Source organism: Lichenostomus cassidix, chromosome 5 (assembly GCF_008360975.1).
Source record: "Lichenostomus cassidix isolate B80296 chromosome 5, HeHo_3.0, whole genome shotgun sequence".
Classification (NCBI taxonomy): domain Eukaryota; kingdom Metazoa; phylum Chordata; class Aves; order Passeriformes; family Meliphagidae; genus Lichenostomus; species Lichenostomus cassidix.
In genome coordinates this window covers 62,068,241-62,082,113 of record NC_139486.1, presented here as the reverse complement: position 1 = coordinate 62,082,113, position 13,873 = coordinate 62,068,241, and the positions used below count along the sequence as shown (strand labels likewise).

At 61.2% G+C, this 13,873-nt stretch overlaps 3 protein-coding genes across 3 annotated transcripts; 2 read left to right on the top strand and 1 right to left on the bottom strand.

Annotated features, from left to right (window-relative positions):
* Positions 1-1,592: 1,592 nt before the first annotated feature.
* Positions 1,593-5,028, top strand: LOC146436996 (scavenger receptor cysteine-rich type 1 protein M130-like; the record flags this gene model as incomplete). Its single annotated transcript, XM_085063767.1, has 7 exons — positions 1,593-1,650; positions 2,052-2,438; positions 2,527-2,847; positions 2,922-3,224; positions 3,299-3,613; positions 3,733-4,491; positions 4,580-5,028. Coding segments are annotated over exons 1-7 (2,592 nt in total), but the record flags the coding sequence as incomplete, so codon positions are not given.
* Positions 5,029-8,693: 3,665 nt separating this feature from the next.
* Positions 8,694-11,674, bottom strand: LOC146436995 (NACHT, LRR and PYD domains-containing protein 3-like). The gene is made up of 4 exons (XM_085063387.1): positions 10,303-11,674; positions 9,717-9,845; positions 9,309-9,479; positions 8,694-9,086 (listed from the first exon to the last, which is right to left on the bottom strand). Exons 1-4 carry the CDS (start codon positions 11,601-11,603, stop codon positions 8,702-8,704), a joined length of 1,986 nt encoding a protein of 661 aa, XP_084919513.1. The 5' UTR covers positions 11,604-11,674; the 3' UTR covers positions 8,694-8,701.
* A 68-nt stretch (positions 11,675-11,742) lies between these two features.
* On the top strand, positions 11,743-13,445 carry LOC146436994 (uncharacterized). Its single transcript, XM_085063765.1, has 6 exons — positions 11,743-11,770; positions 11,878-12,015; positions 12,165-12,260; positions 12,475-12,558; positions 12,793-12,933; positions 13,115-13,445. Exons 1-6 carry the CDS (start codon positions 11,743-11,745, stop codon positions 13,231-13,233), a joined length of 606 nt encoding a protein of 201 aa, XP_084919891.1. The 3' UTR covers positions 13,234-13,445.
* The last annotated feature ends 428 nt before the right edge of the window (positions 13,446-13,873 follow it).

Here is a 13,873-nt window from a genome sequence, read left to right as displayed (position 1 = left end):
GAACTTATAAGAATTGGGAGCGACATTTAGCAGAGGCCACCTGGTTAGTCAACACCCGAGGCTCCATCAACCGAGCAGGTCCTGCCCAATCTGAGCTGCTACATACAGTGGATGGAGATAAGGTCCCAGCAGTACATGCCAGAGGCTTGTTAGGGAAAACTGTCTGGATTGATTCTGCCTCACATAAAGACAAACCCATCCGTGGGCTTGTCTTTGCTCAGGGACCAGGGTGTACTTGGTGGATAATGCAGGAAGATGGAAAAACACGATGTGTCCCTCAGGGAAATTTAATTTTGGGTGAAGGCCACATGTAAGGTTGGGATGGCAACATACCACCGTTCACCGAATGACATTATTTGTACATAGTTATGTGTATATATGTATATATGTATATATGTATATGTGTATGTATGTATATATGTGTATATATGTGTGTATGTGTTTAAAGTTGGAAGATGTTAGGGTGGGCCTTAAGCCAACGCTATGGAATAAGGGGTGGAATGTCTTTGATTGATGTTATGATAATCCTTTATCCCCTATCGTTGGCTTATATGCCCAAGAAAGAAAAAAATGTGGGAAAAAATGTGTGGTCCTGTCTCTTTAACTACACCCAGCCGAAGAGAGAAACGCGGGTTGTTTTGAAAACATTTTCCCCAAGCCTCGCTCCGGGGGAGGATTCGTGGCTCGGCAGAGACTGCGTGCTGGACGGAGGTCGGAGTGAGCTCTGTTGCCGTTTTTTTCCCATTTTTTTCTTTTTCCTCGTTTGGACCCCTTCTCTTCGATCTGCTTTGCCACCTGGAGACCCAGGAGGGCCAGAGGACAGCAGAGCTCTCCAGGGAGCTCCACCCGGCCCCGGGGGGGAGAGGAGGAGAGGGGCTGTGTCTGAGGAAAAGGACTTTTTAATCACGTTGAATAACTCCTTGTTTTTCCCCTTCCCCTGTGCCCTGCAGGGCACTCTGCGTGGTTTTGTCAAAGAAATAGTTTTTTCTTCACTTCCATCTGAGAGGCTCTGTTGTGGGTGGGGGAGGGGGTGTCAGGGCCCTTCGCTCTCGGAGGAGAGAGAGTTTTATCATTAACCTGGGATGGAACTAATGAGTGAGCGAGGTCTGGGTGTGGGAGTGGGCTTCCCGGTTTGGGGAGCCACTGAGGCCACCGTGGGTCAGCGGAGCCGCGGCTGTGAAGGGGCGCCGGTGGCAGCAGTGCGAGTTTCCTGCGTTGGGAGTGTGCTGACAGCGAGTCTGGTAAATGATGGGGCGGGGAAGTTTCCTGAGCGGCGCGGCTGCCGAGCTGCAGGGGAGCGGAGCGGCGGGGCAGGGGCAGCGCGGAGCCGCGGCGTTATCGCGGGCAGCGCAGGTGTCAGGAGCCGCGGTGGGTCGATGGCGAGGCCGGGAGGCGCCGGGGAGTAAACCGCCTCCTTCCTGCGCTGGCGGCGAGGCGAGCGCGGGGCCACAGCTGCGGCAGCAGCGCCATCCATGTGCCAGCGCCGCCGCGAGGGACCGGGGAGCTGCCACCTGCCATCGCCGCGCGGAGCCGGGGGCTGCTGCCACCCCCCGCGGGGGCTGCGGGCACCCCGAGAGGGGAGCACCCCGAGCATGGGGGCTTCGGGCGTTGCCTCCTGCCGGACCTGGGGGTGGTCCCGGGGAGGCTCTCGTTAGGATTTGGGGTGCGGTGTGTCCCCGTGAGGATGGCTCCTGCCAGGCTTCAGCAGCGGAGTTGGAGCCACGGGGGAGTACAGGAAGGGCCCCCGCGGCCCAGGTGTTTCGGGGGGGGCTGTGTGCCCCCGGGGACATCCGGGTGCCAGCCCCCTGTGGCGAGGCGTGTGACGCCAGAAGCAGAGCCGAGGCTCATATTTGGGCACGGAGCAGGTTATTGGTGCCGTGGCCCCGCAGGCGGGCGATCAGGCGCCTCATAAAGGCCGCCCTGGTGCTGCTGCCCGCATAGGCTGGGGCGCTGCCGAGACATCCCGTGGCTGCGCTGGGCTCGGGGCCGGTGGCATGGGGCCGATGGCGGCGCTGGGGCTGCTGCTGTGCGTGCGGCTGTGCGGGGGTGAGTGCCGGGCGGCTGGCAGCGGGGCCCGCGGCGGTGCCGGGCCCGGCTGAGCTCCGTCCGTGCCGCAGGCTCCGCGGAGCTGCGCCTGGTGGGCGGCGGCGGGCGCTGTGCCGGGCGAGTGGAGGTGAAGCACAGCGGTGAGTGGGGCTCCGTCTGCGTCTTCGACTTCGACTGGGAAGGGCGATGGGCCGTGGTGGTGTGCCGGCAGCCGGGCTGTGGCCGGGTGGCCAAAGCGTCCCCGTACGCCCCGTTCGGGCCAGGAAGCGGGCGGATCTGGCTCCAGCCCTACTTCTGCCGTGGCACCGAGGATGCGCTGGAGCAGTGTCCACACTTCGGATGGGGAGAGCACTACTGTGGCCACGATCGGGATGTGGGGGTGACCTGCACAGGTGAGGTGACACACTGGACGTGCTGGGCCACCAGCATTGTGCTGGAACGTCCAGGGCAGGGCTGAGCTATGTCGGTTTTCCTGTGCAGATGGCGTGGAGCTGAGGCTGGCGGGCGGCAGCAGCCCCTGCGCTGGGAGGGTGGAGGTGAAGCTGCGTGGACACTGGGGCTCAGTGGCAGACGACAGCTGGGACATGGAGGACGCTGAGGTGGTGTGCCAGCAGCTGGGTTGTGGCTCGGCCGCCGGCGCCTACTCTGGCCTCGACCTCTTCGGCGCAGGGATCGGGACTGTCAGTCTCGTCGTGGTGAACTGCAGTGGGAATGAGGCCACGCTCTGGGACTGTGAGATCCGTGGCTGGGGACCCTATAGTGGCATCATTCATGACTTGGACACTGCTGTTGTCTGCCAAGGTAGGAGCCAGGCTATGGGGAGCTGTGGCACTTCATGCACATCCCTTGGCACTGAGGCTGTCCTGCTCCCGCAGGGTTTTCCCGGCTGGTCGGCGGCGATGGAGCGTGCGCTGGGCGTCTGGAGGTGCGGCAGCGGCGGGCCTGGGTCCGTGTGTGCGAGGATGAGGTGGACATGAAGGTGGCCCAGGTGGTGTGCCGGGAGCTGGGCTGCGGCACGGCGCTTGCCATGGGCGGCAGTGGCTGGTTTGGGGCGGGATGGGGGCCGTTCTGGGAGGGGGGCTTCCAGTGCAATGGCAGCGAGCCCCTCCTGAGTGCCTGCGCCCAGCGAGCGCCCCAGGGCCAGGGCTGCAGCGGCCCCGCCAGCGTCATCTGCTCCCGTAAGTGCCGGGGACACCGGGGGGCTGCTGGGCTCCCTGCAGCGTCACCGCCCTCATTGGCCTTTCTGCCACAGCCTACACGGGCTTCCGGCTGGGCAACAGCAGCTCGGCATGCGCCGGGCGGGTGGAGGTGGCGGCTCGGGGCACGTGGGGCTCCGTGTGCGCCAGCGAGTGGGAGCTGCCCGACGCCCACGTCCTGTGCCGCCACCTGGGCTGCGGCCGCGCCTTGGCCGTGCCGCCGGGAGGCTCCTTCGGCAGCGGCGAGGGGCCACTGCGGCCGGACGCTTTTGGCTGCAGCGGCAGCGAGCGGCACCCGGGCGAGTGCCCCGTGGCCGTGCTGGGCAAGGCCCCGTGCGCCCCTGGAAACGCCGCCGCCGTCAACTGCTCAGGTGTGTATGGCACCTGCGGGAGGAGCCCTGAGGGCTTTTGGGCCGCCCCAAGCACTGCGATCAGAGCAGGCAGGGCTGTTTTGGGGTGAAGGGAAGGGCTGAGTTACGTCATTTCACAGGCATCGTGGAGTCCCTGCGGCTGGTGGAGGGTGCGACTCGGTGTGACGGGCTGCTGGAGTTGGCCATAAGCTCCGGGGATTGGCGCCGTGTGCCAGGAGAGCTTTCGATCACACGGAATTTTAGCAAAGTGTGCTGGGAGCTGGGCTGTGGAGGGGTGGACAAGAGCGATGCTGTTGCTGGTGAGGCCAGGCTGTGGCAACTGAACTCGACGGAGAAGGCCATCATGTACAGGGTGATCAAAACCATCAAGGGCATGACCACCATGCTGACCAACAGGACCAACCAGAGGGACCAGATCGATTTTGAAACCTATATACAGTTTATGACCACTGCATCAGCCGGCATTCCTCATGGGGCAGCCATCATCTGCTCAGGTGAGTGTCCCGAGAAGGGCTGGAGGTGCCGATGCCCCAAGCAGCCACCCCAGCAGGGTCCTTCCATGCCCGCAGGCAGCCGACGGGTGAGGCTGGCGGGGAGCTCTGGGCGCTGCGCCGGGCGGGTGGAGGTGTATTCCGGTGGCAGGTGGAGCGGCGTGTGCCAGGAAGGCTGGGACCTGCAGGACGCGGCCATTGTGTGCCGGGAGCTGGGATGCGGCACGGCGCTGGAGGCCCCGAGCTCGGCGCGCTTCGCTGCTGGCCCGGGGCCGCTGTGGCCGTACATCCCCGAGTGCTCCGGGAGCGAGGAGTCTCTCTGGGAATGCGGGCGCTCGGAAGGGCACGAGTGCGAGCGCGGCGGCGGGGCAGGGGCCGTGTGCTCAGGTGGGTGCTGGGCGCCCCCCGCTCAGGGTGCGGCGGAGCCCCCCGGGGGCTTCTGGGCTGTGCCGTGACCCCCCCGCACCTCTTGCAGAGCAGCTCTCCGTGCGGCTGGCGGGTGGCAGCGGGCGCTGCCGCGGGTACCTGGAGGTGTCCCGCAACGGCACCTGGGGCCGCGTGTGCGCCAACGGCACCAGCGACAGCACGGCTGGCACCGTCTGCCGCCAGCTGGGCTGTGGGCACAGGGGGTGGCTGTCGGCCGGCCCTGCCCAGCAGCCAGCCCCCGCCTGGTTGGCGTGGGTGGGCTGTGAGGAGGAGGCTCGCTCGCTCTGGGGGTGTCCCTCGGCACCCTGGCGCTTGCAGAGCTGCGGCCCTGGTGGGGACGCCTACGTGGCTTGTGAGGAGGAGGACACTGATGGCACGGCTGAGACAGCCACCACTCCGTATCCGGACAACGCCAGCAGCACAGGTATCTCTGCCGGTGTCGGCACCCCCTACGCCGGGCTGGCTGGGATCCCCCTCCCCTCACTGCTTGTCCCTGTCCCCACAGGCATCCCCATCAGAGCCACCCGGGCCGTGGGGACTGTGTCCGTGCCAGCTGTGCTGTGTGTGGTGCTGGGGACGCTGCTGTGCCTGGCCCTGGGTGCCCTGGCCGCGCTGCTGTGCCGTGCCCGCGCCTGGCGCCGAGGTGGGTCCCGGCGGGTGGGTGCCAGGAGAGAGCCGGTTTGCGGGTTCTGGGGCTCCCGCTCTGCAGAACAGCTCCGAAGGCGGGCAGGGGTGGTCCTGGTGCCCCCCAGGGTGCCCATGGCCCCAGGTAAGTGCTGCCTGTCATTGCAGGCGCTGGCAGAGCTGCGGATGCCATCTCCAACGCTGTCTACGAGGAGCTGGACTACACGGCAATGCCCGAGTACCAGGAGGTGCCCAGTGGCCCAGGTGGGTGCAGCCCGAGTGCCCCAGCTGTGCCCGGAGAGAGGGCTCTGCGCCACAGCCCCACGGCAGCTCCGGGTCCTGGTGGCCTGGCCCTGGCTCCTCACCATGGGCTGGGGCTTTCCCTCGGTCTCGTGGCAGCTCCTCCCGTGCCGTGTGAGGTTGTGCCACCTGCGGTGCCACTTGAGGCCTCTGCTGAGTCCCTCTTTACCCCCTGCAGGCTCTGTGTCAGAGGGATCGGTGAAGAAGCTGCCGTATTACACTGAGGACAGCATGGAGGGAAGTGACACCGAGGCAGCCCCAGGTAGGAGCACAGGGCAGGAAGCCCACGGGGATCACAGGGGACAGAGGACACACCTGGGTTGGGGAGCTGAGGGAACAAATTCCCCTCCCCTTGTTATTGTGCAGCAAAGTAACGTCTTTCCTAGAGGGACCTGATGGCCACCAGCACATCCCTGGTGGCAATGCTGGAGAGGATGGCACAGCATGACCCCTGTCACGGCCACTGGGTCACTGCCATGGACCCCTGTGCCTGTCCCAGGTCCCCCTGCCCGGCCCGAGCATGGAACCCTGGATGGCTATGATGATGCCCTGGATGTGGCAGAGGAGTCTCCTGCTCCCAGCACTGGGGACATCTCTGAGGGAGTGGCATTGGGGAGAGGGATCTGTGTCCTCCCCACAGGTAAAAGGGATCCCAGCTGCCCTGTTGCCTCTGCAGAGCCACTGCATGGCAGGGTTTGGCTGTGGGGGTGGGCAGGGATCCAGTGACAGATCCAAGGGGGCTGCAGCCAGATCCCTGGTGGGAGGGGACAGAGGGGACACGGAGCTGCCACCCTGAGGCACCTTTCTGTGCTGTCCCCAAGGTGGGATCGACTCCCCTCCAAGTCCCCCAGGAGCCACCAGGGACCCCCCGGAACAGCCCCCGGAGCACACAGACTATGATGATGTCGGCAGCAGCAGCATCCTGGGAATGCCATGAGGATGTCCTGGGCGTGCCGCAGCCCTGGGGACATGTGTGCAGCAGTGTGTGGTTGCCCTGTCACCAGGCAGTGTGGCCTTGCTCAGTGAGGTCACCTCTCTTTTCCCAGCACTTCAGCAGTGCAGGAAAAGAGTTTCTGTGTAGAGAAAATCTTTTATTTTGTGTGAATTTCCCTTTTTCCTATTAAAACACAAATTGGTCAGAGTCACTCCCAGGGCTGGGACCTCTCCTGAGGCTGGAGCCTCCATCCCGGGAGCACCAGCCTTCCCTTGGGGATTTGTGGCAGGAACTGGAACCACTGACACATCCCTGGGCATGGTGGGCTTACGGGGAAGAGTGCAGGGGGATTGCTGGGATTGGCTGTGGGATCTTTATTTGGCACTGCCAAATGCACACAACTGTTCCCAGCAAGGCTGAGGGGAAAAGGGAGAGGGCAGGACCAGCCCCCGCAGAGGCAGCAGGATCTTCTCCATATGCCCCATGGGTGGTGTGGTGGTTTTGATTAGCCTAAAACATCAGTGAAGTGTTTTTAACATCTAAGAGAAATTTGGACCCCTCAGAAGCTGTTGTGGTAGGCCTGGAGAGGTGTCTGAGGGGTGGGGAGTGGCACAAAGATGGCTCCTGTGTGTCCTGAGTGCAAGTTCTGGAAGTTTTTACATCAAGTCCAGCAGAGCCAATCTCTGATGGCTCTGAAGGTGATGGACATGCTGCCGGCCAAGTTTGGGCCAATTGGAGGTGCTGGTTATGCCTCTGTGAAAACTTATTTAAGGAAAAATCAAAACAAAGCAGGCACGCACTTCTTTCACTTCTTTGTAGTTGGAGGAGGAGGAGGTGGAGGTGAAAATATGTGAAGAAGAACAGCATAGAGAGCACCAAGGTCAGTGAAAAAGGGAGAGGAAGGGGTGCTCCAGTGCTCCCGGCACCGGAGCTGAATAACTTTCTGCTAGCCGTGGTAAAAACTATGGGGGGAGCAAGAAGTTTCTCCTGCAGCCCATGGAGTCCATAAGGATGCAGAAATTCACCCACAGCCCACTCCAGAGGAGCAGGTGGATGCCTAGAAAAGACTGTGAACCAGTGAGAGTCTCATCTAAGAGTTAAAACTGCACAAGGCCTTGATTGGGAGAGAAAGGCCTTTTCCTTGCTCCTGGCATGGAAGCAGCCTGGCCTCGGCTCGGGAGAGTCTGCACAGCACCTTATGGACAAAAAGACTCACGTTGCAGCAGGATTCGGGTGGGATGTTGCTTGTGAAATTAGACCCACGCCAAAGAAGTTCTCAAAGAACTGTCTCTCGTGGGAAGGACCCCGTGGCTAAGTAGAGAACCTCTTTTCCTGATTGAACTGACCAAAAGACCCCTCAACCTGCCCCCTGTCTGTGTTGCTAGTTTAGAAAAAAGGAAGGGGGGGGGTAAGTGCAGAAACTGCTTCTTAAGAGGGTGGGGGTGAGAGCAGAAAAAAACTGTCTGAAGAAAAAGAGAAACAAGTAAAGATAAAGAGTATTTGTAGTAAAAGAATTGTAGTGATGAGTAAATTTGAGAATCTGCTCTATAGACTGAAAAGAAACCCTACACCCTGCCCCCTACCCAGCTTGTTGATTGTAAAAAAAAAAAAGAAGTGAATACTATAAGTTCGTAAGAAAGAGGAAAAAGTGAACAAAATAATGTATAAAAAGTTTATTTTTGCCTTACATTTCTCCTCCAATTCTGTTAGGTAATTAAATCACCTTTTTGTAACTTTAAGCTTAGAGCCTAGTTACCCTCATTTCGTGCGTCCTCCTAACAATGTCCTGTCTCAAATCCATGAGAGTGGGGCAGGCTCTGAGCCTCTCACAGCACGGAGGGCAGGGCGGGAAATGGCTGTGGGTGTTGGAAGGACTTTTCCTAAAGGAGCGATGGTCTCCTGAAGGAGGGAAGTGCCTTCCTGCCCCGCAGCAGGACCCCGCGGTGGCAGGGCAGCCGGGCCATGGCCCAAGTCGACTCCAGGAAGTTCCCAATCTTCAGGTCGGGCTGCAGTGCCCGCAGGGCATCCAGTTCCTGCAGCAGGACCTGGCTGAAACCCTCCATGCTCAGCCTGGGTTTGGGGCACGCAGGAAAAGAGGAGAAGGTGTTGGAGGTTGTGGGGAGGGAGGAGCTGAAGCAGCCGCGATGCAGGTGCATCCCTGCCTGTCCCGCAGCATCCGCTCCCCAGCTCGGGGATGCCGGGCGGGGAAAGGGCCGTGGCAGAGCCCTCACCCCAGGCTCCGCAGCGGGCAGGCGAGATGCCGGAGCTTGTGGCAGAGCTGCAGGACGCCGTCGGCGTGCAGCTCGTTGTCACTCAGGTCCAGGCAGGTGAGACGGGGCCCCTGCAGCAGCTGCGCAGCCAGGGCTGGGCAGCAGGCGCCCGACAGCCGGCAGCTCCCCAGCCTGTGGGGCCGAGGGAAACGGGCAAGGAGGGCTTTGGCCTCCACTTGCTGAGCTGCTCCAGGCGGGAAGGAGGGAGCTCTGGGTAGCAAGGAGGGGACACTGGCCCATCCCGCAGCCCCTTACCGAGAGTCTGCAGTGGGCAGGCACAGTGGTCAAGCCCCTCACACAGCAGCTCCACGCCAGCATCGCGCAGCTGCTCGCTGAAGGACAAATCCAGCTCCTCCAGGGACTTGTTGGTGCTCAGCACAGCAGCGAGGTCCTCACAGCAGGCGCTGGTGAGGCGGGAATACCGCAGCCTGATGGGAACCCCCAGGAAAAGCCCTCAGAACCGGCCGGAGGGCTCCCAGTTCCACCTTACCATGGTGGTGGTCCCATCCTGGTGCCACAACTCTGGAGCTCCTTGCCCTGGCAGAGTGGGACAGAAGCACAATGCCGCCCCAGAGGGAGAGTTTGGGGCACATCCCCAGGTCTCAGGTCCTTTCTGTGGGGAATGCCTGAGGGATGCTGGGGGTGCTCACCGCAGGACGCGCAGGCGGCAGCCTGGGTGCCGCAGCCCCTCGCAGAGCAGGCGCACGCCGCTGTCACCCAGCGAGCTGTCCCCAAGCTCCAGCCGGGCCAGGCCAGGGTGCTCCGCCAGCAGTGCCGCCAGCTCCGCACAGCAGCTCTCAGTCAGTTGGCACCACTGCAGCCTGCGGGAGGGCATGGAGAACAGGGGCTCAGCACACCTCTCCCGGTTGCTCACCTGCCCAAAAATCCCGAGGGACCACACCCATCCCCAGCTAAATGAGGCCTGGCCTCCCCCCGACCACCTGCCCATGTCCCCAAGGAGCAGCAGAGCAGCACTCACCCGCTGCACCCCGGTTCGGGTGCCCCCACCCACACCCCAGATCCCAGCCCCACGTTTGGGCTCCACGCATGTCTCTCACCGAAGCACCTCCAGGGTGCTGCCCCGGTACCGCAGCGCCCGGCAGAGCAGGTGGATGGGGCAGGGCAGCTCCTCCTGCCGCTGCACAGCGAGGGCACCAGGATATCCTCCGGCTTCCAAGACTCCTGAGCTGCAGGGGAACAGAGCCACAGGGCAAGTGCAGCCCTCAGCAGTGCTGGGAGCTCCTGGCACACAGTCCCCCCGAGCAGAGCCTCCAGCGTGTGGAAGGGCTCCTCGGGAGGGACCTGTGTGGCTTTTGGAGGTGTGAAGGATCTCCCTGTGGGAGGGAGAAGTGGGACAGGAAGCCAGAGAGAAACCTGGGCACAGGTGGGCCTGGGCAGGTCAAGCCAAGAAGCTCCATCACCATCAATCCCACAGTGGGCAGCAGATGGAGGAACCCATGTGTTCCTTATTCTCCCCAAGATTTTATAAGTAAATCCTCTGCTGAGGAACTAACCACCCAGGGAAAGGCCAAACTGGTGTTCAGGAGGAAGGAGCTGAAACAACTTTAAAATGATCCTTTGGTGCAGATGGAGGAGAAATCTCTGCAGTTTTGGGTCATTAAAGCAAGGAGGGGCAGGACTTACCAAGGCGCTGATACATCCAGCGCTGCCTCAGGGTCCTGCCAGTGGAAGGAGCATCCCTGGAGGGTGACGTCGCCCAGCCCATCCCAGTGCTGGATGCAGAAGGAAAGAGCCATCTGGTCGTACAGGGTCAGCTTGACGTCCTGCAAGTCCAGGTCAGTGAAACGACCCAATGCACTTTGTGCAAAGCTCTTCTCATTCATCTCGAACAGGTAGTGGAAAGTGTCCATCTCCGAAACCTTCAGTGCTTGGCCAGGGTGGGAGAAGCCTCTGTGCCTCCCCTGAAGCCACTTCAGCAGCTCTTCCCTGGCTCGTGGTGAAATTCTGCACCCGATGATTTTGTCCATGTACTCTATGGATTTTTGGCTGACCAGACCAAAGAGGAATCGCACTGTTACATTCAAATCCTTCCTGGACTTGCTGTAGCTTTCTAATAATTTATGTACATCCTTCTCAAGCCTCCCCAAGCTGCTGACCATCTCCCCATCATCCTCCAGAACGTAAAACATTGCTGCAAAAAACTCCTGGAGGTGCAGGTGGGTGAAGGCATAGGCATTCCCATGGTCTTCTCCTTCCCTTGGGATCCTTTCATTGAGGAAGAGGGGGAGAAGGCCTGGCTGGTCCAAGCCACAGTCTTTGATTTCCTTCTCCTCAAAGAGGACCTTGTGCTTCCAGATGCCATCGGCAGCCAAGGAGCAAAGCTGGAGTAGGAACTGCTGGAGGACCTGCGGGTTGTCCCTGCCCCTGTGCTTCAGTAACTGGGAGAGGTAAAACATCATCATCCCTGTGGTGGCTTTGGAGCACTCAAGGAGGTTTTTCTTCCCACAAAGCTCTTGTTCAAGAATGGTGCAGACGGTCCAGCTCATGACAGGGATGACACACAAGCTGTAGAGGATCTTGTTGCCTCTGGCAAACCTGAAGGCCATGTGTGCTTTGTTCTGGTTCTCAAAATACCTGTGGAAATACTCCTCCCTGCTGGCTGCCGAAAATCCCAGTATCTCCCTGTAATACTGACCCTCCAAGCACCGCCCCAGGCTTCCAAGAGCTGTTGGTCTCGTGGTGATGAGAAAAGAGGCCTTGGGGAGAAGAGTCTTCTTCAACAAGCTCATCAGGGTGAACTCCAGAGGCTTCACCTCCCTGGGGTCACAGCTCAGCTCAGTTTTGGGCTCAACCAAGGAAAATCCCAGGGCCTCAAGGCAACCAAAAACGAACAGGATCTTCTTCTGGTCATCCAGGATCTTCCCAGGTGGCACTTGCTGGCCAGGACAGCACTGTGAAACAAGGTCTGCCACACTGGCTTCCATGGGAAGGGCAATGGCTTTGCAGTCAATGCAGAAGACAAAGTCAAACTGCTCGTGGAGTGTCCCTTCTCCCCACTCTGGCGCTTGCAGAGCTGCGGCCCTGGCGGGGACGCCTACGTGGCTTGTGAGGAGGAGGACACTGATGGCACCGCTGAGACAGCCACCACTCCGTATCCGGACAACGCCAGCAGCACAGGTATCTCTGCCGGTGTCGGCACCCCCTGCGCCGGGCTGGCTGGGATCCCCCTCCCCTCACTGCTTGCCCGTGTCCCCACAGGCATCCCCATCAGAGCCACCCGGGCCGTGGGGACTGTGTCCGTGCCAGCTGTGCTGTGTGTGGTGCTGGGGACGCTGCTGTGCCTGGCCCTGGGTGCCCTGGCCGCGCTGCTGTGCCGTGCCCGCGCCTGGCGCCGAGGTGGGTCCCGGCGGGTGGGTGCCAGGAGAGACCCGGGTTGCGGGTTCTGGGGCTCCCGCCCTGCAGAACAGCTGAGAAGGTGGGCAGGGGTGGTCCTGGTGCCCCCCAGGGTGCCCATGGCCCCAGGTAAGTGCTGCCTGTCATTGCAGGCGCTGGCAGAGCTGCGGATGCCATCTCCAACACTGTCTACGAGGAGCTGGACTACACGGCAATGCCCGAGTACCAGGAGGTGCCCAGTGGCCCAGGTGGGTGCAGCCCGAGTGCCCCAGCTGTGCCCGGAGAGAGGGCTCTGCGCCACAGCCCCACGGCAGCTCCGGGTCCTGGTGGCCTGGCCCTGGCTCCTCGCCATGGGCTGGGGCTTTCCCTCGGTCCCGTGGCAGCTCCTCCCGTGAGGTGTGAGGTTGTGCCACCTGCGGTGCCACTTGAGGCCTCTGCTGAGTCCCTCTTTACCCCCTGCAGGCTCTGTGTCAGAGGGATCGGTGAAGAAGCTGCCGTATTACACTGAGGACAGCATGGAGGGAAGTGACACCGAGGCAGCCCCAGGTAGGAGCACAGGGCAGGAAGCCCACGGGGATCACAGGGGACAGATGACACACCTGGGTTGGGGATCTGAGGGAACAAATCCCCTCCTTGTTACTGTGCAGCAAAGTAACGTCTTTCCTAGAGGGATCCGAGGGCCACCAGCACATGCCTGGTGGCAGTGCTGGAGGTCATGGCAAGGCATGACCCCTGTCATGGCCACTGGGTCGCTGCAATGGACCCCTGTGCCTGTCCCAGATCCCCCTGCCTGGCCCGAGCATGGAACCCTGGATGGCTATGATGATGCCCTGGATGTGGCAGAGGAGTCCCCTGCTCCCAGCACCGGGGACATCTCTGAGGGAGTGGCATGGAGGAGGTGGATCTGTGTCCTCCCCACAGGTAAAAGGGATCCCAGCTGCCCTGTTGCCTCTGCAGAGGCACTGCATGGCAGGGTTTGGCTGTGGGGGTGGGCAGGGATCCAGCGACAGATCCAAGGGGGCTGCAGCCAGATCCCGGGTGGGGTGGGTCAGAGGGGACACGGAGCTGCCACCCTGAGGCACCTTTCTGTGCTGTCCCCAAGGTGGGATCGACTCCCCTCCAAGTCCCCCAGGAGCCACCAGGGACCCCCTGGAACAGCCCCCGGAGCACACGGACTATGATGATGTCGGCAGCAGCAGCATCCTGGGAACATCACCATGAGGATGCCCTGGCCATGCTGCTTCCCTGGGGACATGTGTGTGGCAGTGTGGGGTGGCACTGTCACCAGGCAGCGTGGCCTTGTCCACAGAGGTCACCTGTCTGTGCCCAGCACTGCAGTAGTGCAGGAAAAGTGTTCCTGTGCAAGGAAAACCTTTGATTTGAGTGTGAATTTCCCTTTTTTCCTATTAAAACGCGAATTGGTCAGAGAGTCACTCCCAGGGCTGGGGCCACCCTTGAGGCTGGCACTTCCATTCCGGCAGCATGAGCCATCCCTTGGGGATTTGTGGCAGGAACTGGAACCACCGACACATCCCTGGGCATGGTGGGCTTACGGGGAAGAGTGCAGGGGGATTGCTGGGATTGGCTGTGGGATCTTTATTTGGCACTGCCAAATGCACACAACTGTTCCCAGCAAGGCTGAGGGGAAAAGGGAGAGGGCAGGACCAGCCCCCGCAGAGGCAGCAGGATCTTCTCCATATGCCCCATGGGTGGGTGTTTAGCCTAAAACATCAGTGAAGTGTTTTTAAAATGTAAGAGAAATTTGGACCCCTCAAAAGCTGTTGTGGTAGGCCTGGGGAGGTGTCTGAGGGGTGGGGAGTGGCACAAAGATGGCTCCTGTGTGTCCTGCGTGCAAGTTCTG

Bases quoted from the DNA above. Each gene is read 5' to 3' on its own strand.
- LOC146436994 (XM_085063765.1), top strand. From the start codon at position 11,743: ATGGCACCGCTGAGACAGCCACCACTCC. The intron at 12,016-12,164 runs GTGGGTCCCGGC...CTGTCATTGCAG, and splicing joins TGCCCGCGCCTGGCGCCGAG to GCGCTGGCAGAGCTGCGGAT. The intron at 12,559-12,792 runs GTAGGAGCACAG...TGCCTGTCCCAG, and splicing joins TGACACCGAGGCAGCCCCAG to ATCCCCCTGCCTGGCCCGAG.
- LOC146436995 (XM_085063387.1), bottom strand. From the start codon at position 11,603: ATGGAAGCCAGTGTGGCAGACCTTGTTTCACAGTGCTGTCCTGGCCAG. The intron at 9,846-10,302 runs GTAAGTCCTGCC...GTTCCCCTGCAG, and splicing joins CTGGATGTATCAGCGCCTTG to CTCAGGAGTCTTGGAAGCCG. The intron at 9,480-9,716 runs GTGAGAGACATG...GCCCTCCCGCAG, and splicing joins AGCACCCTGGAGGTGCTTCG to GCTGCAGTGGTGCCAACTGA.